This window comes from Mobula birostris, chromosome 1 (genome assembly GCF_030028105.1).
Source record: "Mobula birostris isolate sMobBir1 chromosome 1, sMobBir1.hap1, whole genome shotgun sequence".
NCBI classification, from domain to species: Eukaryota; Metazoa; Chordata; class Chondrichthyes; order Myliobatiformes; family Myliobatidae; genus Mobula; species Mobula birostris.
This window is the reverse complement of record NC_092370.1, coordinates 76,079,252-76,105,261: the sequence shown is the minus strand read 5'-3', so window position 1 is coordinate 76,105,261 and position 26,010 is coordinate 76,079,252. Positions and strand designations below refer to the sequence as shown.

The following is a 26,010-nucleotide window of genomic DNA, read 5'->3' as shown; positions in this document are numbered from 1 at the left end:
CACTCCTGACTCACTCCGTTTCTCTTTCTCCACTCACTGCTGAAACACTCACTCCGTTTCTCTCTCCACTCACTCCTGAAACACTCACTCCATTTCTCTCTCCACTCACTGCTGAAACACTAACTCCGTTTCTCTCTCTCTCCACTCCTGAAACACTCACTCCGTTTCTCTCTCCACTCACTGCTGCAACACTCACTCCGTTTCCCTCGCCACTCACTGCTGAAACACTCACTCTTTTCTCTCTCCACTCACTCCTGAAACACTCACTCCGTTTCTCTCTCTCTCCACTCACTCCTGAAACACCTACTCCGTTTCTCTCTCTCCTCTCACTGCTGAAACACTCACTCCGTTTCTCTCTCTCCTCTCACTGCTGAAACACTCACTCCTTTTCTCTCTCCACTCACTCCTGAAACACTCACTCTGTTTCTCCCTTCACTCACTCCTGAAACACTCACTCCGTTTTTCTCTCCAATCACTCCGCTTCTCTCTCCACTCACTCCTGAAACACTGACTCTGCTTCTCTCTCTCTCCACTCACTCCTGAAACACTCACTCTGTTTCTCTCTCCAATGACTCCTGAAACACTCACTCCATTTCTCTCTACACTCACTCCTGAAACACTCACTCTGTTTCTCTCTCCACTCACTCCTGAAACACTCACTCTGTTTCTCTCTCCACTCAGTCCTGAAACACTCACTCCGTTTCTCACTCCTACTCACTCCTGAAACACTCACTCCATTTCTCTCTCCACTCACTGCTGAAACACTCACTCTGTTTTTCTCTCCACTCACTTCTGAAACACTCAGTGTTTCTCTCTCTCTCCACTCACTCCTGAAACACTCACTCCGTTTCTCTCTCCACTCACTCCTGAAACACTCTGTTTCTCTCTCTCCTCTCACTGCTGAAACACTCACTCCGTTTCTCTCTCCACTCACTGCAGAAACACTCACTCCGTTTCTCTCTCCACTCACTCCTGAAACACTCACTCCGTTTCTCTCTCTCTCCATTTACACATGAAACACTCACTCCGTTTCTCTCTCTCTCCACTCACTCCTGAAACACTCACTCCGTTTCTCTCTCTCTCCTCTCACTACTGAAACACTCACTCCGTTTGTCTCTCCACTCACTGCTGAAACACTCACTCTGTTTCCCTCTCCACTCACTTCTGAAACCCTCACTCCGTTTCTCTCTCCATTCACTCCTGAAACACTCACTCTGTTTCTCTCTCTGCACTTACTCTTGAAACACTCACTCCGTTTCTCTCTCTCTCCACTCACTCCTGAAACACTCACTCCGTTTTTCTCTCCACTCACTACTGAAAGACTCACTCCGTTTCTCTCTCCACTCACTGCTGAAACACTCACTCCATTTCTCTCTCCTGTGGCTGCTGAAACACTCACTGCATTTGTCTCTCCGCTCACTCCTGAAACACATTGCTTTTCTCTCTCTCTCCAGTGACTCCTGAAACACTCACTCCGGTTCCCTCTCAACTCACTCCTGAAACACTCACTCTGTTTCTCTCTCTCTCGACTCACTCCTGAAACACTCACTGCGTTTCTCTCTCTCTCGACTCACTCCTGAAGCACTCACTCCGTTTCTCTCTCCTCTCACTGCTGAAACACTCACTCCATTTCTCTCTCCACTCACTCCTGAAACACTCAACCCATTTCTCTCTCTCTCCTTTCACTCCTGAAACACTCACTCTGTTTTTCTCTCCACTCACTCGTGAGACACTCACTCCGTTTCTCTCTCCACTCACTCCTGAAACACTCACTCTGTTTCTGTCTGCACTCACTCCTGAAACACTCACTCTGTTTCCCTCTCCACTCACTCCTGAAACACTCACTCTGTTCCTCTCTCCACTCACTCCTGAAACACTCACTCTGTTTCCCTCTCTCTCCACTCACTCCTGAAACACTCACTCGGTTTCTCTCTCTCTCCACTCACTCCTGAAACACTCACTCCATGTTTGTCTCCACTCACTCCTGAAACACTCACTCCGTTTCTCTCTCTCTCCACTCACTCTTGAAACACTCACTCTGTTTCTGTCTCTCTCCCCTCACTCCTGAAACACTCACTCCGTTTTTCTCTCCACTCACTACTGAAACACTTACTCCCTTTCTCTCTCTCTCCACTCACTGCTGAAACACTCACTCCGTTTCTCTCTCCTCTCACTCCTGAAACACTCACTGCATTTCTCTCTCCACTCACTGCAGAAACACTCACTCTGTTTCTATCTCCACTCACTCCTGACTCACTCCGTTTCTCTTTCTCCACTCACTGCTGAAACACTCACTCCGTTTCTCTCTCCACTCACTCCTGAAACACTCACTCCATTTCTCTCTCCACTCACTGCTGAAACACTAACTCCGTTTCTCTCTCTCTCCACTCCTGAAACACTCACTCCGTTTCTCTCTCCACTCACTGCTGCAACACTCACTCCGTTTCCCTCGCCACTCACTGCTGAAACACTCACTCTTTTCTCTCTCCACTCACTCCTGAAACACTCACTCCGTTTCTCTCTCTCTCCACTCACTCCTGAAACACCTACTCCGTTTCTCTCTCTCCTCTCACTGCTGAAACACTCACTCCGTTTCTCTCTCTCCTCTCACTGCTGAAACACTCACTCCGTTTCTCTCTCCACTCACTCCTGAAACACTCACTCTGTTTCTCCCTTCACTCACTCCTGAAACACTCTCTCCGTTTTTCTCTCCAATCACTCCGCTTCTCTCTCCACTCACTCCTGAAACACTGACTCTGCTTCTCTCTCTCTCCACTCACTCCTGAAACACTCACTCTGTTTCTCTCTCCAATGACTCCTGAAACACTCACTCCATTTCTCTCTACACTCACTCCTGAAACACTCACTCTGTTTCTCTCTCCACTCACTCCTGAAACACTCACTCTGTTTCTCTCTCCACTCAGTCCTGAAACACTCACTCTGTTTTTCTCTCCACTCACTTCTGAAACTCAGTGTTTCTCTCTCTCTCCACTCACTCCTGAAACACTCACTCTGTTTCTCTCTCCACTCACTCCTGAAACACTCTGTTTCTCTCTCTCCTCTCACTGCTGAAACACTCACTCCGTTTCTCTCTCCACTCACTGCAGAAACACTCACTCCGTTTCTCTCTCCACTCACTCCTGAAACACTCACTCCGTTTCTCTCTCTCTCCATTTACACATGAAACACTCACTCCGTTTCTCTCTCCACTCACTCCTGAAACTCATTGCTTTTCTCTCTCTCTCCAGTGACTCCTGAAACACTCACTCCGGTTCCCTCTCAACTCACTCCTGAAACACTCACTCTGTTTCTCTCTCTCTCGACTCACTCCTGAAACACTCACTGCGTTTCTCTCTCTCTCGACTCACTCCTGAAACACTCACTCCGTTTCTCTCTCCACTCACTGCTGAAACACTCACTCCATTTCTCTCTCCACTAACTCCTGAAACACTCACTCTGTTTTTCTCTCCACTCACTCCTGAAACACTCACTCCATTTCTCTCTCTCTCCTTTCACTCCTGAAACACTCACTCCGTTTCTCTCTCCACTCACTCGTGAGACACTCACTCCGTTTCTCTCTCCACTCACTCCTGAAACACTCACTCTGTTTCTGTCTGCACTCACTCCTGAAACACTCACTCTGTTTCCCTCTCCACTCACTCCTGAAACACTCACTCCGTTTGTCTCTCCACTCACTCCTGAAACACTCACTCCGTTTCTCTCTCCACTCACTGCTGAAACACTCACTCTGTTTCTTTCTCCACTCACTCCTGAAACACTCACTCTGTTTCTCTCTCCACTCACTCGTGAGACACTCACTCCGTTTCTCTCTCCACTCACTCCTGAAACACTCACTCTGTTTCTGTCTGCACTCACTCCTGAAACACTCACTCCGTTTCTCTCTCCACTCACTCCTGATACACTCACTCCGTTTCTCTCTCCGCTCACTCCGTTTCTCTCTCCACTCACTGCAGAAACACTCACTCTGTTTCTCTCTGCACTCTCTCCTGAAACACTCACTCCGTTTCTCTCTCCCTGACTGCTGAAGCACTCACTCTCTTTCTCTCTCCACTCACTCTTGAAACACCCACTCTGTTTCTCTCTCCACTCACTTCTGAAACACTCACTCCATTTCTCTCTCCACTCAGTCCTGAAACACAGTCTCCCCGCACTCACTGCTGAAATGCTCATTCTCTCAGCACTCACTCCTGAAAGTCTCACTCCCTCCGTACTCACTGCTGAAGCAGTCGCTCTTCTCACGCTCAGTCCTGAAATACTCACTCTCTCCACACTCACTCTCTCCACACTCACTCCTGAAACTCTCGTTCTCTCCACACTCACTGCTGAAACTCTCGTTTTCTCCACACTCACTGCTGAAACTCTCGTTCTCTCCACACTCACTGCTGAAACTCTCGTTCTCTCCACACTCACTGCTGAAACTCTCGTTCTCTCCACACTCACTCCTGAAACACTCGTTCTCTCCACACTCACTCCTGAAACTCTCGTTCTCTCCACACTCACTGCTGAAACACTCGCTCTCTCCACACTCACTCCTGAAACTCTCGCTCTCTCCACACTCACTGCTGAAACTCTCGTTCTCTCCACACTCACTCCTGAAACTCTCGTTCTCTCCACACTCACTCCTGAAACTCTCGTTCTCTCCACACTCACTCCTGAAACTCTCGCTCTCTCCACACTCACTCCTGAAACTCTCGTTCTCTCCGCACTCACTCCTGAAACTCTCGTTCTCTCCACACTCACTGCTGAAACACTCGCTCTCTCCACACTCACTCCTGAAACTCTCATTCTCTCCACACTCACTCCTGAAACACTCGCTCTCTCCACACTTACTGCTGAAACACTCGCTCTCTCCACACTCACTCCTGAAACTCTCGTTCTCTCCACACTCACTCCTGAAACTCTCGTTCTCTCCACACTCACTGCTGAAACACTCGCTCTCTCCACACTCACTGCAGTCAATACTGAAACACTAACTTCATTTCTCTCTTTGCACTCCAAACACAATGCTGGAAAGGCTCAGCATTCGGGTCTGATTCACATGCTGAGCTTTTTCAGCATTTTATGTTTTTATTTCCAGGGTTTTTGTTCAAACTGTTTCAATTGTTATTGGGTCCTCGTAAATGCTACACCTTGTTGAAGCAGCCAGGCGATTCTATGGCCTAGCAGCTGCAGTTTTATTGATAGTTTTTGCTTCATCCAAATGAGATGTTGTTTACCTGCGCTTGTATCGATGAATAGGGGCGTGCGTAGGCACTACTGGCTTATCCTGAAATAAGCTGAGGATTTAAAGCAGTATAACCAGCTACTGATAAATTGACGTTAATGGGAATAGATAATGGCTTCTGTGTTTCAGCTGATGGAAAGGACAGTGCTTTAAAACTGATGACACCAGGATCTCCTTACTGCAAAGTGCAGTTTCATGGTATCTAGTATATGGCCACTAATTCTTGTCTAGTTGCAAACGTTATTTTAATCAATATGTAGATGCATGTCTTTTGGACATAGTCCCCCTGCACTTCTCTGTCTTGCACTTAATCAGCTCTTGATTATCTCAAGTTGCTTTTTGTTTGAAGTTTGCTCAGTTCCTCAAGTCCTTGCTCTGTGATTAAGGTGTGCGATGGCTAACTAGAGCAAAAATCTTGGCCAGGCCACAGCTGGAGTGTGCTGTGTGCCGTTCCGGTCTTCACTCTATCGGGAGGATGTGACTGCGCTGGAGAAAGTGTACTTAACATTCAGCAGGATGTATGCAACAGCTGTCTTCTTACCGTTGGAGTGAAGACCTGATTGAGATGTACAAGATTGTAAGGAACTTTTACAGTGAGGGGAAAGGTGAAGTATCTGCAGCTAGATGATGTTGGTTTAGGGTGAGAAGTTTAAAGGGGCTAAAGGAATATTTTCACCCAGAGGGTGGTTGGAATCTGAAACAGAATGCCTGAGGGTGTGGTGGAGGTAAAGGCTGTCACAAGTATCTGAGTGAATGTTAGAAATGCAGGCTGAGAAGGCCACAAAGCAAGTGCTTTTAAATGGTGGTAGTCCAGGTAGATAGTTCTTGGTTGGCACAGACACAGTGGGTCAAAGGGTCTGTTTCTGTGCTGTGACGTTGTGAATGTCCTTGATTTGAAGATTGGCAACTGGAATGTCAGGACCCTTTTTTTTAATATTTCTTTGTTCTGTAATTTATTTCTTGTTGAAGTTGTGGCTTCGGAGGTCAGACATTTCAGCTCTGACATTGGCCAGACGCAACAGGCAGGGAAGGTCAGTTCATTGAAGAGGGCACAAGAAACTGTTGGAGGGAATCATCAGGTCAAGCGGTGTCTGTGGAGGAAGAGGGATCCGGATGGTTTGTGTCACCACTGAAGGAGGGGGCATATCTGTCACAGCTACCCTATGTTCTGCATTAGTGTTGTTCTCTCTCAGTACACTTCACAATGAATTGATTTGTCGGAACAATATGCAGAATAAGCTTTTCGGGGCACCTTGATATCTGTGACAGTAATAAACCAATTCCATTATCCTCCCAGGCTTGGGCTTTGCCATAAGAACGAGTTGGTCCAGCCTCTCCCTTTGTTGAGTTGGAGAAGGAATGGGTGGCTTCGTTTCGAGAACCTTGAGCATGCTGAGATCCTGTGTGAGCTGGACAGGTCAGGTCGGAAGGAAGGTTCCTGCCCCTTCTGTGCTAGGCTCTCATTGCTCTCATCAGTCGCCTCGAATTACACATAGCCGGCGTGGAAGGGAGATGTTCTATAAACCAAGGACTCCAAAAGAAGATTCTTTTCTTCTCTGTTGTAGAAACCTACTCAGCCTCTTGTGATGAGCAGATACTTACTAACATAGGAGGCTGGAGATGCCGAAATCTGGGACAACAAAAGGTTACTGGAGGAACTTGGCAGGTTAAGCAGCATCTGTGGAGGCAGAGGATTGATCAACGTTTGGGCCTACACTGAGGGCAGAGGATTGATCAACGTTTGGGCCTACACTGAGGGCAGAGGATTGATCAACGTTTGGGCCTACACTGAGGGCAGAGGATTGATCAACGTTTGGGCCTACATTGAGGGCAGAGGATTGATCAACGTTTGGGCCTACATTGAGGGCAGAGGATTGATCAACGTTTGGGCCTACACTGAGGGCAGAGGATTGATCAACGTTTGGGCCTATACTGAGGGCAGAGGATTGATCAACGTTTGGGCCTACACTGAGGGCAGAGGATTGATCAACGTTTGGGCCTACATTGAGGGCAGAGGATTGATCAACGTTTGGGCCTACACTGAGGGCAGAGGATTGATCAACGTTTGGGCCTACACTGAGGGCAGAGGATTGATCAACGTTTGGGCCTACACTGAGGGCAGAGGATTGATCAACGTTTGGGCCTACATTGAGGGCAGAGGATTGATCAACGTTTGGACCTACACTGAGGGCAGAGGATCGATCAACATTTGGGCCTACACTGAGAGCAGAGGATTGATCAACGTTTGGGCCTACACTGAGGGCAGAGGATTGATCAACGTTTGGGCCTACACTGAGAGCAGAGGATTGATCAACGTTTGGGCCTACACTGAGGGCAGAGGCAGAGTCAGGTTTATTATCACTGGCATGTTGTGAGATGTGTTGTTTTGCTGCAGCAGGGCAGTACAACATATAAAAATTATTCTAAGTCACAGGAAGAATATATAAAAAATAAATAACTAGTGCAAGAGGAGAACAAGAATAGGTGGTGTTCAGGGACCATTCAGAAATCCAATGGCCGAGGGGAAGAAGCTGCAGCTAATACGTTGAGTGTAGGTCTTCAGGATCCTGTAAACATCGACAATTCCTTTCCTCCTGTAGCCGCTGCTTGGCCCACTGGGTTCCTCCGATAGATTGCTTGTTAACACAGTAAGGTACTGAACTTAGCTTGGTCTAATTATAGAGTCATTGAATTATACTAAAGAGGAAAAGGTCTTTTGGCCCAATTTGTCCTTGCTGATCAAGGCCTCTACTGGAACCAGTCCCACTCTCATGCATTTGGCCCATATCCTTCTAAACCTTTCTTATTCATCCATCTGCCTTTTAAATGTTGTATCTGCACCTGCCTTTACCAATTCCTCTGGCACTCTGTGTGAAAAACTCACCCCTTAGATCCCCTTTAAATCTTTACCTTCTCACCTAGAGTGCATTCCAGTGTTAGATTCCCCTACCCACCCTGTGACCATCCACCTTACCTATGCCCTTCATGATTTTATGATCCTTCGTGACCTCCTTTTCACCCTCCTATGCTCCAGGGAAAATAGTCCCAGCTTATCCGGTTTCTCCTTATAATTCAAGTCCTCCCATCCTGACTTCCCTCTGTTGATGCTGCCTGACCCGCTGAATTCCTCCAGGATCCTTTATGTTGTTCCAGATTCCAGCATTTTCAGTCTCCTGTGTGTCTTGAATCTTTTCCTGCACCTTCTCCAGGTGTTGTAGCAGGGCAGCCAGAACTGCACACAATACTCCAAGTGCTGTCTCACCAACATCCCATACAGCTGCAACGAGACATCCCAATTCTTGTACTTCTGGATTCCTAGGCATAATTCAAATGCAGAGTTCAGTAAAGACCTTTTTTTGTTCATAGAACTGCCCTGCAGGAATAGATTGGCCACATGTTTTTCTTGTGTGGGGGGCCTGTTATTTGTTAAACTGGGGCACCTTCCGCTCACTGGTGACCCTGTGAAAGATCCCATGACGCCACATCACAGAAGAGTGTGGTGTGTTACCAGTGTCTTTCCCAAAAGTGAATGAGAAAGCTGGTATTTGATCAGTGCCGTTGGTGGGAACGTATTCTCAGAGAATCGTTTGCTGTGTTTGATATAGAGGAGAGCTAGCTGTATTTCAGAAGTGCTTAGCTGGGATAATGTGCTTAACCTAGGTGTGTAAGCTGCTGTCTTGCCAGAGAGCGGATTGTCTAAAATGGATGATGCTGCTGCCACGTGGGTCATTGTTAATGCTCATGTTTAGAAACTCTTGTAACCCTTCTCCCCAGTCGCAGTCACAAAGTTGGCACTTCCTGCCTCAGCCATTGGCCCTGGAAAAATGTCCTATGTGTAAACGTTTACAGCAACACTTGCTTACCTTAATGGTTCAGCCACCAGAGGTGTCTTGCTGGTTTAAATGACCTTGCACACCTTTTCTTGTCTAGTTGCTTTACGTAGAACAGTACAGCCGTTCAGCCAATGATGTTGCTCCGACCTTCAAACCTACTCCAAATTCAATCTAGCCCTTCCTTCCTCCATTTTTCTTTCATCATGTGCCTAAGATTCTCTTAAATGTCACCAGTGTATCTGCCTCGACCACCGCCCCTGGCATCGCGTTCCAATCACTTACCACTCAGTGTCTAAAAACAGCCCACCTCTGACTCCCCCCCCATACCTTCCTCCACTCACATTAAAATTATGCCCTCTCATATTAGCCATTGCAGACCTTGGCGGGGGCAGGGGGTGGAAGAAAACACTGTCCATTTCATATTATGCACGTCTACATTTCTGTTAAGTCTCCTCTCATCCTCCTCCGCTTGAAAGACAAAAGCCCTACGTCACTCAACCTATGCTCATAAAATGTGCTCTCTAACCCAGGCAGCATCTTGGTAAATCTCCTCTGCACCCTCTCTAAAGCTTCAACATCCTTCCTATAATGAAATGACCAAAGGTGAAAGCAATACTCCAAGTGTCTTTACGAAAAGGAGGTTGAAAGCTGACAGATTGCTGGTAGTCACTGTCACATTTTCTGAAACCTTTATTCAGGGTCTCTGTTCATTAAATTGACTCTATGTATGGAGTGTTCTCCTATATTTAAATCACTTTCTGTACTGGGGTCAGTTCTTCTTTTGCCACTAGGTGGGGTTAAGTTTACTGTAGAACAGTTTTTGTGTTGGAGCAAGACCCTTCACAAGGTTGTGCAGGTCTGTAACTGGATGTCATTCTTTAAAATAACTGGTCACATGCAGGATGGAATGAAGTGGAATTCTTTTTTCTCAGAGGGTTTTAAGTTTTTGGAAGTCTGTTCCTCAAGGGGTGGTGGAAGCAAATCTTTGAACATTTTGAAGGCAGAACATAGTACAGCGCACTACTGCCCTTCGACCCATGATGTTGTGCTGACCTCTATAAACCTGCTCCATGCTCAGTCTGACCCATGCCTCCACGTTGCTCAGAAATCTCCACTTTTCTTACATCCATGTATGATATAAGAGTCTCTTAAATGCCCCTAATGTACCAATTCCCTTATGTACCAACCACCCCCTGGCAGCAGATTCCAGACACCCACTATTCTGTGTGGGAAAAGGAAAGAGGGAGAGGGAGATTGTCCGAGTGCAGGAGCCTCCGACAGCCGCGCCAGCTGTTGCAATGTTGCGACCTCTGCGATGTTCCGGTTGGCAACACTGGCGAGGAATCAAATTGTCCACAGGGGCAGCCCGCGGCTGCGCTCCAAGGGCCCGAAGGTGCACGTCTGCCAGGCTGCTCCTAGAGATATGGAAAATGGTCGGTTGGCAAGCTCAGGACGTGGGAACTCACCCGCATATAAGACCACAGTTTGAGTGCAGCTGTAGATCACGGACACTGTCACGATTCCAGCCACTGTGAACAGGAAGAAAGAGACATTAAAGAGAAGAATTTAAGCTGTCTCGCAGATGAGCTCGAAGAAATTGCCCTCTGGTGCCATCTTAGCCCCTCGCCCATGGAGTGACTATCAGAATTACTTATTTTTATTTCAAGTATCAGCATCAGGTTTATTATCACTGAAAGTTGTTGCTTTGTGGCAGCAGTACCGTGCAAGATGCCTATTCTGTTTATCCATTTTCTTTGGGTCACAGCTCATCGGTCCCTTGCTGTTTGTTACTATACTGTCATATGGACGAATGCGCAGACTGTGTTGCAGGTTCCTCTGTCAGCCTGCTACGGATTTGCAGTGTGTGGCTCTGATCAGCATGTGTACAGAGGGAAGCAATAGATATCTGTTGCAGATTTTCTGCAAAATCTGCCTGGTAGCTTACAGGTGTTAGTATAGATGTTCTTTCTATGGTGTATATTTGTGCTCCACAATCAGCAGTCCTCTGCTGATATTGGTTCTTCCGCTGTTGTCCAAATTTTTAATTACTGATCAGTTTAAAATTACGGCAAAGGAATGTTTGTTTAGCAAGTGAGATCTGTGCATGCTTGCCTTCCACATGTCTTAATTCCACTCTCAATTAATCATCTTTATTAATATTTAAAATTTTTCCACTCTGGTATCCTCACTGCCACGCTACAATAACCAGAACTGTACTTGGTAAATTGACACTATAAGTGGCAAGGTCCGGGAGAGTGTTGTACAACAGAGATACAAGTACAATACACAGTTCTCTGAAAGTGGTGATCTGGGTAAATTGCTTTTATCGTTGTAATGTGTACTGAGGTACAGTGAAAAAAACTGTAGTCCATACAGATCAATTCATTACAACAGTGCATTGAGATGGTACAAGGGAAAAGCAATCACAGAATACAGAATAAGGTCGGCATAAGAGAGTCAGCAGATGCTGGAAATCTTGAGCAACACACACAAAATGCTGGATGAACTCAGCAAGTCAAGCAACATCTATGGAGAGGAATAAACGACCAAAGTTTCAGGCAGAGACTCTTCATCGGAAATGAAAAAGAAGGGGGTAAAAGGTAGAATAATGAGGGGGAGGAGTACAAGAGGATAGGTGAGACCAAATGAGGGGGGTGGACCACGAGGGGTAAGTAAGAAGCCAGGAAGTGATGGGCGGCAGAGCGAAGAAGAAGGAATCTTTGTTGTATGTTGCACAGAATAAAGTGTTGCAGTTACAGAGAAAGTGCAGTGGAGAGCAATGGAAGCTGCAAGATTATAACTAAGTACTGTAGTTCTGAGATCAAGAGTCCATCTTACTGTGCAGGAATACCATTCAATAGTTTTATACCGGCTGGCTAGAAATTGTCCTTGAGCCTGGTGGTATGTGCTCCTGGTCTTTTGAATCTTTTGCCTGATGGAGGAGAAAGAGAGTGTCTGGAGTAGATGGGGTCTTTGATCATGTTGGCTGCTTTACCGGGGCAGCGAGAAGTGTAGACAGAGTTCATGGAGGGGAGGCTGGTTCCTGGGATGTGCTGAGCTGTGACCACAGCTCCTTGTGGTCACAGGCAGAGCAGTTGCTGTAGCGAATTGTGATGCGTCTGGATGGATGCGTTCTGTAGTGCAAGGACAGCGTGCAAAAGGAGATGTTTTCGCACAGTGGCCTTGGTCAGGCAGGGCTTTCAGTACTGGAGTTGGGATGTTATTGTAGTTGTACTCAATATTGGTGAGGTCACATTTGGAGAAGCGTGTTGTCCTGGTCGCCCTGCTAGAGGGAGGGATAGAGGTAGATGCAGTCCTAACGTTCAAAATAGACTTGGACAGGTCCATGGAGGGGAACTGTTTAGAGTAGGCGTTCCCAACCTGGGGTTCAGGGACCCCTCGGTTAATGATATGGCTCCATGGCACAAAAGACAGGTTGGGATCCCCGGTTTTGAAGCTGGTTTCAATGATGTGCTGAGAGCTGTGTCCACAACTCGAGTGTCTCGTGATCATGTGCAGAGCAATTGCCATACCAAGCTGTGATGTATCCCGATAGGCTGCTTTCTACAACTCAAAAATAAAAATGATATAAAGATAAAGATTAGCTTTATTTGTCAAAAAATCCAGTGAAATGATTTATTTGTATTATCAGTCATCACAGTCTGAGGATGTGCTCAAGTGAGCCCACAAGTGTCACTGTGCTTCCAGAACCAACATAGTGTAACCACAGTTTACTAGCCCTAACCTGTGCGCTGTGTCTTGGGAATGTGATCACCCAGAGAGAACCCACACAGTCCCGGGGAAAACATATAAACTACTGGTAGATGGTGTTGGGAACTGAACCTCGATCACTGGAGTGGTAACGTGTTATGCTAACCTCTGTGCTGCCACGCTGTTCTGTGATGGGCGTCAAAGGGGACATGCTGAGTTCCTTCACTTAATGATTTTAACCAATACTGTGGGCACCAACAAACATGTTAGCATTGAGCATTCAGTATTAGCCATGAGCAACACTCTATATTGGTAGAGTTAATTGTCTCTGTGATCACCAAGACGAGGCTGTTTCCACCTATTAGTTCCTGGATATAGAACAAAGAACATAGAAATCTGCAGCATATTACAGGCCCTTCAGCCCACGATGTTGTGCCGACAATGTAACCTACTCTAGAAACTGCCCAGAACTTCCCTACGGCATAGCCCCCTTTTTTACTAAGCTCCATGTAATAGTCTCTTATAAGGCTCTATTATATCTGCCTCTACACCGTCGCTAGCAGCCCATTCCACACACCCACCGCACAGTGTGGAAAAACTTACCCCTGACATCCTCTCTGTACCTACTTCCAAGCACCTTAAAACTGTGCCCCCTCATGTTAGCCATTTCAGTCCTGGGAAAAAGCCTCTGCCTATCCACACGATCAATGTCTCTCATTATCTTACACACCTCTATCAGGTCACCTCTTGACCTCCATCGCTCCAAGGAGAAAAGGTCAAGTTCACTCAACCTATTCTCATAAGGTACACTCTTCAATCAGGCGACATCCTTGTAAATCTCCTCGGCACTCTTTCTATAATATCCACATCTTTCCTGCAGTGAGGTGACCAGAAATGAACACATTACTCCAAGTATTGGAGCTTCCCATTGGCAGAACGCCATGTTCAAAGGTATCAGCCAGATGTGGCCTTTTCCACCATCCCTTCTGAACTTCTGTGTAGTCCATGCAAGCCACACATTCCTGTTTATTGTCGCTTCAGACGGTGCTGTGGAGGCAGTGATGAATGAGTGAGTTAATTATCAGCCTCCAAGGAGCTGGCTCGGTCTCCGTGTTTTGCACACCCTTCTCCGGTGCTGTACAACTCTACAAAGATTCAGAGCAATGAAACCCACACTAGTTGATAGGACTGCTTTGTAAAAGTTCTCGTGATCTGTATGAAAATACGTCAAGTTCATGATCTGGGTAACCTTTTAGATAGGGTGAATGAACACAATCTTTTCCCAAGGGAAAGGGAATCAAAAAACTAGAGGGTGTGTGTTGAAGGTGAGAGGTTGGAGATATACAAGGAACCTGATGGGCGACGACTTTGTACAGAGGGTGGTGTGTATATACAAGTTTCAGAGGGACATTGGCTAAAATGGGCAAGTGAACCAGCTTAGTTGGACACCGTGGTCAGCACAGACAAGTTGGGCCAAAGAGCCTGTTTGCCCGCTGTATCATTCTGTGATTCTCTGTATGACACTATTCTGCAGCTTACTGACCTTATTGAAAATCTGGTTACCCTACTGCAGGCAGGATCTGTTAAGGAAGAGTCCAAAGATGTTCACCAAGACGTCTGGAATGGAAGGCTGTAGGTATACGGAGAGATTAGATATGCTGGTTTTGGTAAATTGATTTTATTTATTGTCATGTGTACTGAGGTAGAGTGTTATGCATGCCATCCTCACTTTGTCATGCATGCCATCCTCACAGGTCATTTCACTCCAACAGTGTGTTGAAGTAGTACAAGGGAAAACAATAAAAGCATGCAGAATGAAGTATCACAGTTGTGGAGAAAGTGCAGTGCAGGCAGGCAGTGAGATGCAAGGTCATAATGAGGTAGATTGTGAGGTCAAGAATCCCCTATCATACCAGGGGACCATTCAAAAGTCTTAGGCTATGTCCACACTACACTGGATAATTTTGAAAACGAAGCTTTTTCTCTTCATTTTGACTCTCCGTCCACATTGAAACGGCGTTTTCATCCCCCGAAAACGGAGCTTTTCTAAAACACTCTCCGGAGTGTGTAAATTTGAAAACAGTTGTTGCACGATTGTTACAGTAGTGTGCACGGGGTAAATGGAGATATTTAAAAACGCTGTCATGACAACACAACGACAACAATGCTTTTTCTGCTTCTGCTTGGTACTGCGCTAGCACTGCCGGACGGCTGTTATAACGCGCAGTCAGTGTGAACAGCGTGAGAGTTAAATTGTAAAGTGAGCTTTTTTTGACTAGACCCCCTAAGTTGATTTGATTGAGTCTATCTTCAAAAATATTAATGTCAGAAATACTGTGCAGGTCTGGCGGCAGAAGATTCCACTCTCTTGTTGATCTTGGATAGAAGACGGCTTCATGCGTGTGTTGTTTACTTTATTGTCTACGTTAATAGCTTGTTTGGAGTTAAACATCTCCACGTTCTCCACTGCTTTGCTGACTTTGTAGTTGTTCGTAACTCGCAGAAACAGCTCGACTTCATTGTCTGTCTAAACGAAGAAGTCCGGTCTGCTTCTTCCAGCGGAGGTTTTCTTTGTATTCCTCGAAGACATTGTTGAAAACTTTCTTTCGCTGTTGTTGGTACTCTAGTTTTTGACCAATGGAAATAGCACAATGCCACCGCGGAAACGTAAATATTATACTGTTTCCTCTTTGCTTGTTTTCAGTAGATGTGTCTGCGCATGCCCAGTAGGAGTAGATTCACCCAAATATCTGTTTTAATGTGGACAGAGATATTTTGAAAAGTGCCTAGTGTGGACGCCTGTCGTTTTTACTCGAAACTGGCGTTTTCAAAATTATCCGCTCTAGTGTGGGTATAGCCTTAGATGCAGTGGGATACAGTTGTCCTTGAGTCTGATGGTACATGCTTTTAGGCTTTTGTATCTTCTGCCAAGTGGGAGGTGGGAGAAGAGAGAATATCTGGGGTAGATGGGGATCTTTGATTGTGTTGGCTGCTCTCTTGAGGTGGTGAGATGTGTAGACAGTGTCCATGGCTGGGAGGCTGGTTTCTGTGTTGTGATGAGCTGTGTTCACAACTCTGCGGTTTCTTCTTGTCTCGGGCAGAGCAGTTCCTTTACCAAGCTGTGAAACATTCAGATAGAATGCTAAAAATTGGCAAGGGTCCATGGGGATGTGTTGAATTTCTGAGCAGGTAGAGGTGTTGGTGGATTTTCTTTGCCATAGTATCTATATAATTGGAGCAGGGCAGGCTGCTGATGGTGTCCAGACACTTGAGGGTCTCAACCTGCTTGACCCCAGCAGAGCTGATGTAAGTGGAAGGTTGTTTATTCTTTTTGGAGATTGAAAAATAGGTTTGTAATGGTTTATAAAATTTTGAGGGGCATAGATAAGGTGGATGTTCAGAATCTTAACATCAGGTTAGGAGAGATTTAAGATGAGAGGGGAGAAATTGAAAGAAGATCTGAGGAGGTATTTAAAAATCACAAGATCACAAGACAAAGGAGCAGAAGTAGGCCATTCGGCCCATTGAGTCTGCTCCGCCACCCCACCGTGAGCTAAACTATTCTCCCATCTAGTTCCATTTTCCAGCTTTTTCCCCATATCCCTTGATACCCTGACTAATTACATACCTATCAATCTCCTCCTTAAACACCCTCAATGATTGGGCCTCCACTGCTGTATGTGGCCAATCAACATTTAAATAGCACCAGTGATCCAACTTCCAGAATCGCCCGAGGTAGGGGAATTCTAGAGATCCAACATAAGTACTGTAGATATGGCATGCTTGCCTTCATCATTGGGAAACAAAGTTAGGAAGTCACATTACAGCTGTATAAAGCTTGGGCCACATTTGGAGTATTGGTTGCAGTTCTCGTCGGCTCTCTGCAGGACGGACGTGGAGGCTTTGGAAAGGGTGCAGAAGAGGTTCATCAGGACATCTGAAATGTAGTGTTAACTATAAGGAAAGGTTGGACAAACTTTTGTTTTCTGTTCAAATTCAGAGGCTGGGGGGAGACCTGAGAACAGTTGGGAGGTGTGGATAGGGTCGACAATCAGCATCTTTTTCCCAGCTTAGAAAGGGCCACAAATACTAGAAGCCACTGGTTTAAGGTGAGGGCGATAAGTTTGAGGGAGATTTGCAGGGTACCACCTTATTGACCGTTGTAGCCACTCTCAGGAAACTACGGTCTCAAAGTCTCTCTGTTCATCAGCATTCCTCAGTGCCCTGCAATTTGCTGTATACTCCCTACCCCAGTCTGACTGCTGAAAAAGTATCACCTCATACTGCCAGGATGAAATTCCACATCCCAGTGCGTGGCCTAGCGTTCCACCTGAAGTTGTTAAGTAACAGGTATTTGAGTATTTCAAGAAGCATTGTTCTGTGCCCTCCTGAAGTCTGCTGATAGTTGGTTCTCTGTTATTCAAGTGTCTCCCCATTGATCTTAAATATTTACCTAGGCCGTACATATGTGAAAAACAGAAATGCTCTAAATACCTGATGTATATGGGATGGTTTACAGCTTGTATTCATGGGGGGGGGGGAGAGTGGGATGGGTTGCTTACATGAGGGTCAGCATTAAATTTATTTTGACCTGGATATGACTGTAATGTTTTTATTATTGTATTGGCTAAATCACTGAGCCTATGAGAGATTTTTGTATCAGTTTGGTGTTTAAAGATTGGGCATAGTAAACTGCTGAAGACTATGTGCCATTTCAGGCAGGTGATAAGATTTATTTTCTCTCTTTGTTGCACAGATCTCTTGGCTGTGAATGTTTCTATTTCCTTTACTCGCTGTTGTTTGCTCTTCTTGCTAGCTGTTCCCTAGCTCTTATTCCTGTTGCTCCTTCAGACTGATCAACAGTGCAACACCACAGCAGGTCACGTAGTCTCTCATTCTGACCTGATTGCGAGAATTGGCCTGTTAGCGCCCCTTGGGATAGCCTGGGTAATTTTCCCTTCGAATAGCAATCTCCTTTGAAAGTTCTTATGAAATCTGCTCTCTTGTCTCTGATTCTTTTCTTTTCCTACCTCCCTTTCTCCACTCCACCTCTTCTCCTTTCACCTCTCTCGTGACCCTTTCTTCCCTCTATCTCAACACTGTTTTCTCTTTAGACTCATTCTCTCTTCGTGCTCCTTTTTTTCTTTCGACTTTTCTGTCTTGACATTTATCATTCTCTCTCTCCCACTGTCTCACTCTCCTCTCATCCTGCTTCCACCTCCACTGTGTGCGCTTCCACACTCTTTAACTTTGCTTTTCTTTCTCTCAGGTGCGGAATCTGAGATTAGAGCAGGAACAAGAGAAAAACAAGATCCTTTCCGAGGCCCTGCAGACCCTGGCCTGTGAACATCATGAACTGGAGCAGTCTGTGGTCAAAGGGTCACCGCCACACAGTGTACTGAGTGACGATGAGTTCTATGATGCTCTTTCAGGTGGGTGAGTCAAAGAATAGTTATGATCAGTGTTGCAATTAATGTCATACAGCTATATGGCATAGAGACAGGCTCATGACTGGGGTGCTGGGTCCCAAAAGCCTCAACCTTTCCTGTCCACATTTCTCTCTAAATGTCTTAAACATAGTAACTGTACCTACCTCTGACAGCTTGTTCTATATATGCATCACCCTCTGTGTGTAAAAGGTTCCCATCAGGTCTCCTTTAAATCTCTCTCCCCCACCTTACCATCTTACATTACCCCACCTTACCATCTTACATTACCCCACCTTACCATCTTACATTACCCCACCTTACTATCTTACATTACCCCACCTTACCATCTTACGTTACCCCACCTTACCATCTTACATTACCCCACCTTACCATCTTACATTACCCCACCTTACCATCTTACGTTACCCCACCTTACCATCTTACGTTACCCCACCTTACCATCTTACATTACCCCACCTTACCATCTTACATTACCCCACCTTACTATCTTACATTACCCCACCTTACCATCTTACATTACCCCACCTTACTATCTTACATTACCCACCTTACCATCTTACGTTACCCACCTTACCATCTTACGTTACCCCACCTTACCATCTTACGTTACCCCACCTTACCATCTTACGTTACCCCACCTTACCATCTTACGTTACCCCACCTTACCATCTTACATTACCCACCTTACCATCTTACGTTACCCCACCTTACCATCTTACGTTACCCCATCTTACCATCTTACATTACCCACCTTACCAACTTAGATTACCCACCTTACCATTTTAGATTTCCCCACCGGAGGAAAGGACTGAAAATCCAGCCGTTCTATGTCCTGCATGATTTAATGGACCTCAATAAGGTCACCCCTCAGTATCTGCCACTCCGGAGAAAACAACCCTAGTTTCTGGCTCACTCCAGTGAACCTGTTAATAATTAAACTAATTAAGTTCCATGTAAAGTGTAGTATGGAGTTTTGGTGAGATTTTAAATTCTGCATAGTCTGGCTTTAAGAGATTTTCTTTATGTTGAATCATTACAAGTTTGTGCAATTTACTAATTAGCATTGGAGCCAGACTCTGTGTTAGGTCAGTCTACTGTCAAAAGGACAAAGAAGATAGTTGGGCAATTAATGCAGTATTCAGTTGCATCTGTAATGGCAATTAGTTTCTGCCATTGTACATAAAGGATGGTGTAAATCAAATCCCACAGGAGTAAGGTAACTGTTCATTTGCTGGTGAATCCTGAATATGTAACCTGATGTGTGATTGTACAGATATAATGCTCAAGCTCTGTAAATAGGCAAAAAGTTACCTCTAACTTTTTATGTCTTTTAAAACAATGTTAGGATGATGTTGGGTGTGAAAGATCTTCAGTGTCCCACAGCTGAGGGTCTGGAGTGTAGGCGAGATGATTAGGTCATTTTCATTAGAGACGAGATGTTGAGATGGGCCTGACCAGGCAGGGTGAGGTTGAGATATTATGATGAATTAAACTGGTTAAAAGTAATTTCTATTGATTTGGGAGTTGGTAGTAAGAGAGCATATGAGAGGCATACGGAGGTGTGAAGATGCGAAAGAGCTTGCACATGCTGGAAATCTGAAGTAACGCACAAACTGCTGGAGGAACTCAGTGGGTCGGGCGGCATCATTGAAGGGAAAAGGATGATTCAGGTTGAGACCCTTCATCAGAACTGGAAAGAAATAGGGCAGATATTCCACCTTCTTCATTCCCAGTCTGACTGCATGAAGATCAATTTCTCTCATTTCTGGTCACCCTTGTAATAAGTAAAACAATGGCTCCCACCACCCCAATATCTTTCCTCTTCCCAACCCTTTCCACCTGCCCATCACCCACACACCCCTTTCTCCAGTTCCCTCCCTCACCTCCTTCCCTTTACTCCATGGTCCACTGTCCCCTCCTATCAGATTCCATTTTCTTCAACACTTCGCCACTTCCTCCTATCACCTCCTAACTTCTTGCATCATTCCCACTCTCTGCTTCCTCACCTGCCTATCACCTGCCCTCATCTGGCTCCCCACCTAGCACCTGCCAGCACTTGCTTCCCATCTTCTTGCCAACTTTTTATGCCAACTGTCCCTCGTTTTTCTAGTCTCAAGGAAGAGTCTCAACCTAACAAGTTATCTGTCCATCTCCCTCCACTATTGCTGCCTGCCCTGCTGAGTTCCTCAAGTGTCTCGTGTGTTACTGAGGTCTGAAGTATTTTTTTTATGTCGGAAAAATCTCCATGAGTTTGCCGGGGTAAAATGACACATCGGTTGGAAAGGAAATGGAAAAATTGGTGGTGTTGATGGTGTAGAGATAGTTGGAGGGTATAGGAGGACAATAAGATGGGTAAACGGACAGCAGGTGCAATTTAATCCTTCATGAACGTGAGGTAATGCGCATCAGGAGGATTGATAAGGGTAGGTCATCGTATGTAATGAATGGTAGAACTTTCGCAAGTATTGAGGAATAGAGGGAGCTTGATAGACAATACCAGGGATCCCAGAAGGTAGCAGTGTAGTTCAAAGTTCAAAGTAAATTTATTATCAAAGTACATATTTGTCACCATATGCAATCCTGAGATTCATTTTCTTGCCGCCATACTCAATAAATCCATAATAGAATAATAACTGTAATAGAATCAATGAAAGACTACACCAACTTGAGCATTCAATTAGTGGGCAAACAGTACAAATTCAAAAAGGAAGAAATAATAATAAATAAGCAATAAATATCAAAAAATCTGAGATGAAGAGTCCTTGAAAGTGAGCCCATACTTGTGGGAGCAAGTGAAGTTGAGTAAAGTTATCCCCTTTGGTCAAGAGCCTGATGGTTGAGGGCTAGTAACTCTTCTTGAACCTGGTGGTTTAAGTCTTGAGGCTCCTGTGCCACCTTCTTGATGGCAGAAGCGAGCATGACCGGGTGTTGGGAATCTCTGCTTTCCTGCGAAAATACATTGTGCTCAGTGATGGGGAGGGCTTTACCTGTGATGGACTGGGCTGTATCCACTATATGTAGCTAAAGCTGTAAAAAAAAGTATACAGGATATTGTCCCCATTAGCAGGGCATGGAACTCAAAAAGCAAAGTTTATTGTCGTTTGCACAGGTGCAATGAAAAGCTTGCAGCAGTTCACATGCAAATAGCATCAGATAAGCAACTTTGACAGGAGAAAAAAAACACACACTAAACATAAATTACACTCAATTTTTATGTCTGAGCACGAAAAATGTTCATTTACTGCAAAATTGTCAAAGTGGTCATAATGTTGCGAAACTGGAGTGATTATGGTTGTGCTGGTTATTTCAAGAACTGAACAGCTGGAGGGAAGTTGCTGTTCTTGAACCCAGTGGTGTGGAGCTTCATTCCTCTGTGCCTCTGGCCTCGTGCTAGTTGTGAGAAGATGGCATGACCCAGGTGGTGGGGATTTTTGATGATGGGTGTTGCCTACTGTCAGTACTACTGATGGTGGGGAGGGATAGGTCCGTGGAGTATTGAGCAGAGTCTACTTTTCTCTGCAGCTTTTTGTGTTTCTGCACATTTAAATTGCTGTACCAAACCAAGACGCAATCAGTCAGGATACTTACAGCGGTATGGCCGCAGATAGTTGAGTGTTGGTCACGAGCTAAACCTCCATAATTTCGAAAAGGAAGTAGAAGCGTTCATGTGCCTTTTTTGTGACTGCATCTCTGTGCTGAGTCCAGGACAGGGAAGTTAAGTTACAAATGTATAAAACATTGGTTATGCCACAGCTGGAGAGGTGTTTACCACTCGGGGATTGAGAAAGACGGCTGCAAATTGATATTAACAAGGATTAACCACTGAAATAGATCTTGAATTGATAATCCCTAAAGAATTTACAACAGGCTCCAGGTGATATTGTGTCCTTTGTTCAGATTATTAGTGTTGGGGCATTTTGTTTGAAAACCTCCAGGTGGACTTTGGAGGTTTACAGGTTGAATGTAGGTTTGATGCATAGTTTTCCTACATACATTGGTATGCAAAAGTTGGGGCATCCCAGTCAAAATTTCTGTTACTGTGAATAGCTAAGCAATTAAAAGATGAACTGATTTCCAAAAGGCATGGTGTTAAAGATGACACGTTTCTTCAATATTTTAAGCAAGAAAACGTCTTTATTTCCATCTTTTACAGTTTCAATATAACAAAACAGGAAAAGGGCCCGAAGCAAAAGTTTGGGCACCCTGCATGGTCAGTACTTAGTAACACCCCCTTTGGCAAGTATCACAGCTTGTAAACGCTTTCTATAGCCAGCTAGGAGTTTTTCAGTTCTTGTTTGGGGGACTTTCGCCCATTCTTCCTTGCAAAAGGCTTCTAGTTCTGTGAGATCCTTGGGCCGTCTTGTATGCACTGCTCTTTTGAGGTCTATCCACAGATTTTCGATGATGTTTAGGTCGGGGGACTGTGGGGGCCATGGCAAAACCTTCAGCTTGTGCCTCTTGAGGTAGTCCATTGTGGATCTTGAGGTGTGTTTAGGATCATTATCCTGTTGTAGAAGCCGTCCTCTTTTCATCTTCGGCTTTTTTACAGACGGTGTGATGTTTGCTTCCAAAATTTGCTGGTATTTAATTGAATTCATTCTTCCCTCTAGCAGTAAATGTTCCCCGTGCCACTGGCTGCAACACAAGCCCAAAGCATGATCGATCCACCCCCATGCTTAACAGTTGGAGAGGGGTCCTTTTCATGAAATTCTGCACCCTTTTTTCTCCAAACATACCTTTGCTCATTGCCGCTAAAAAGTTCTATTCAAAAGATTCAAAGGAACATCTAAACAAGCCTGATGCATTTTGGAAACAAGTCCTGTGGACTGATGAAGTTAAATTAAAACTTTTTGGCCGCAATGAGCAAAGGTATGTTTGGAGAAAAAATTGCGCAGAATTTCATGAAAAGAACCCCTCTCCAACTGTTAAGTACGGGGGTGGATCGATCACACTTTGGGCTTGTGTTGCAGCCAGTGGCACAGTGAACACTTACTGGTAGAGGGAAGAATGAATTCAATTAAATACCAGCAAATTTTGGAAGCAAACGTCACACCGTCTGTAAAAAAGCCGAAGATGAAAAGAGGACGGCTTCTACAACAGGGTAATGATCCTAAACACACCTCAAAATCCACAATGGACTACCTCAGGAGGTGCAAGCTGAAGGTTTTGCCATGGCCCTCAGAGTCCCCTGAGCTAAACTTCATTGAAAATCTGTGGAGAGACTTCAAAAGAGCAGTGCATGCAAGACGGCCCAAGAACCTCACAGAATTAGAAGCCTTTTACAAGGAAGAATGGGCGAAAGTCCCCCAAACAAGAATTGAAAGACTCTTAGCTGGCTACAGAAAGCGTTTACAAGCTGTGATACTTGCCAAAGGGGGTGTTACTAAGTTCTGACCATGCAGGGTGCCCAAACTTTTGCTTCGGGCCCTTTCCCTTTTTCGTTCTTTTGAAACTGTAAAAGATGGAAATAAAAATGTTTTCTTGCTTAATATATTAAAGAAATGTGTCACCTTTAACCTTATGCCTTTTGGAAATCAGTTCATCTTTTACTCACTTAGCTATTCACAGTAACAGAAATTTTGACGGGGTGCCCAAACTTTTGCGTGCCTCTGTATGCTGGCTGCTCTTTTTTAAATGGAGCTGAGAGAGATGTGAAATCCTGGCAGCTCTTTGAGGCGCATTTAGAGAGGGTTATTTAAATGGATTAGCATAGATTTTTCCATCAGCAGTGAGTGAGAGCTAGTCGGGCTCAGTGCTGCTCACAGTCAGTGTGGTCAGTGTCTAGCTGTTGGTAATGATGGAGCGGTGTGCTCTGCAAGTGACCATGGATTCTAATCTCATCAAGAATGTCCTGGGAAGGAGTTAGACTAACCAATCCTTGCTGAGTGTCGCCAAGAACTGTAAGTTAGAGTATCAAATGCAATGTAAGATTTTTACGTAAGGATAGGGGGAAAAGGTGAGATCAAAAGTAAAGTATTTTTCTTTGAAATATCTAGAAATAAAGATCTGAAAGAGTGAAGTTCCATGCATGTAATAGAGGATTTTTGGGTACAAGAGAGGAGGGTTGTCAGTTGGACTGTCAGTGCCCGGCAAGGTGTGTCGGAAGTTGGAATGGTAGTGTCAGGTGACACTAGTGGGAGAAGGGTAGGCTGTCAGTTAGACTGTTGGTGTCGGGGAGGTGGTTGAACAGTCAGACTGCTGGTGAGAGAGGGGTAGGTTGCCAATCAGACTGTTGGTGTCGGAGAGGTGGGTCGCCAGTGTCATTGCTCAGTGAGGTGGGTCAGCAGATAGACTTGGTGCCCAGAGAGGAGGGTTGTCAATCAGACTCTCGGTGTCAGAGAGCTAGTGGATGCAGATACTCTAGAGATGTTTAAAAGACTTAGGCATGCAGAGTGTGGGCCAAGTGCAGGCAGCAATAGGTATCATTAGCTTAATTAGTTTGGAACAGCATTGTGGGCCGAAGGGCCTGTTTCTGTGCTGTACAGTTCTATGTTCTATCCCTTTAAAACTCTTTCCTCTCAGCTTAAGTCTGTCTTCCCTTTGAGGCTGAAGTAGTCAGGGGATTAACCAATAAATGTTGAAACCTGAGAGATGCCGGGTCACTGAAATTGCCCCCCCCCCCACCCCTGTCATCTTCCTCTGGGCAGGAGGAATGTTTTAATGCAAAGCACACCTTGGGTTACATGAGATTTGCATTTCTGAGATGAGTTTCTTTAAGTTTGAAATGTCGGCTAAGATTGCAAAAGTTGCACTGGTAGATTAATTAGCTGCAGACTAGTACAGAGCTTTACTAAAGTTTATTTATTAATTTTTTACCTATTTAGAAATGCAGCACAGTAACTGGCCCCTTCAGCCCACGAGTTCCTGCAAAAATTGCACCCATGTGACCAATTAACTTACTAACCGGTACATGTGTGGAATTTCGGAAGGAGCTAGAGCCCATGCAGTCGCGGGGAGGATGAAAAACTCCTTACGGGGTTGCTGGCCCTGTAAAGCTTTCCACTGACTGCTACACTACCACGCCAAACCTAAGTTTAGATCTTAGATCCCACTTTGAAGTAGTTAATTAGTACCAATCTGTACTGTAAAGCTGAAACTTCCCGGATCATGGGAGTTTCAGAATTTAGAATGTCAGGCAGTTTTAGCCTTTATTGTAGAGTGTCATAGAGTTGTACATAATGGGGAAAAAGGCCCTTCAATCCGTCTGTGTCCATGCCAACCAAGACGTATATTCAAGCTAATCCTATTTCCCAGCCCTTGGCCAATATGCCTCTAAACCAGGGGTTCCCAACCTGGGTTCACGGACACCTTGTTAATGGTAGGAGTCCATGGCATAAAAAGGTTGGAAACCCCTGTTCTAAGCTCTTGTCATCAACGTAACTGTACTGTCCTTCAGTGCATCTACAGTATCTACCTTAACCATTTCTCTGGCAGCTGGTTCCAAATCGATCACCCGCTATGTAAAGACATTTTGCCCCTCAGATTCTCGCTAAACCTTTCATCTTGAACCTGAAAACCATGTCCTTTAGTTTATGATTTTCCAACCCTAGAAAAAGGATGGTTCACCCTATCTATATCCCTCTGATTTTATATAGCTCTGTGAGGTCATCCCTCAGTCTCTTGTGCTTCCTTATTGTCTGCCTGCACTGTACTTTCCCTATAGCTATTACACTTTATTCTGCATTCTGTTATTTTACCTTGTTCTCCCTCAATGCACTGTGTAATGATTTAATTTGTATGGACAGTATGCAGGACAAGTTTTTCACTGTAT

At 45.1% G+C, this 26,010-nt stretch overlaps 1 protein-coding gene across 5 annotated transcripts in view; it reads left to right on the top strand.

Moving 5' to 3' along the window:
* Window positions 1-26,010, top strand: part of LOC140197511 (oxysterol-binding protein-related protein 1-like) — a 344,662-nt gene that overhangs the window by 249,784 nt on the left and 68,868 nt on the right. For 4 of the 5 annotated variants that reach the window (XM_072257540.1, XM_072257558.1, XM_072257530.1 and 1 more), the window contains exon 17: window positions 18,059-18,221. In XM_072257540.1, the coding sequence (XP_072113641.1) occupies window positions 18,059-18,221 (163 nt within the window). Of the gene's footprint in view, window positions 1-18,058; window positions 18,222-26,010 lie in introns of those variants that run through there. The other variant, XM_072257577.1, reaches the window with a different exon arrangement.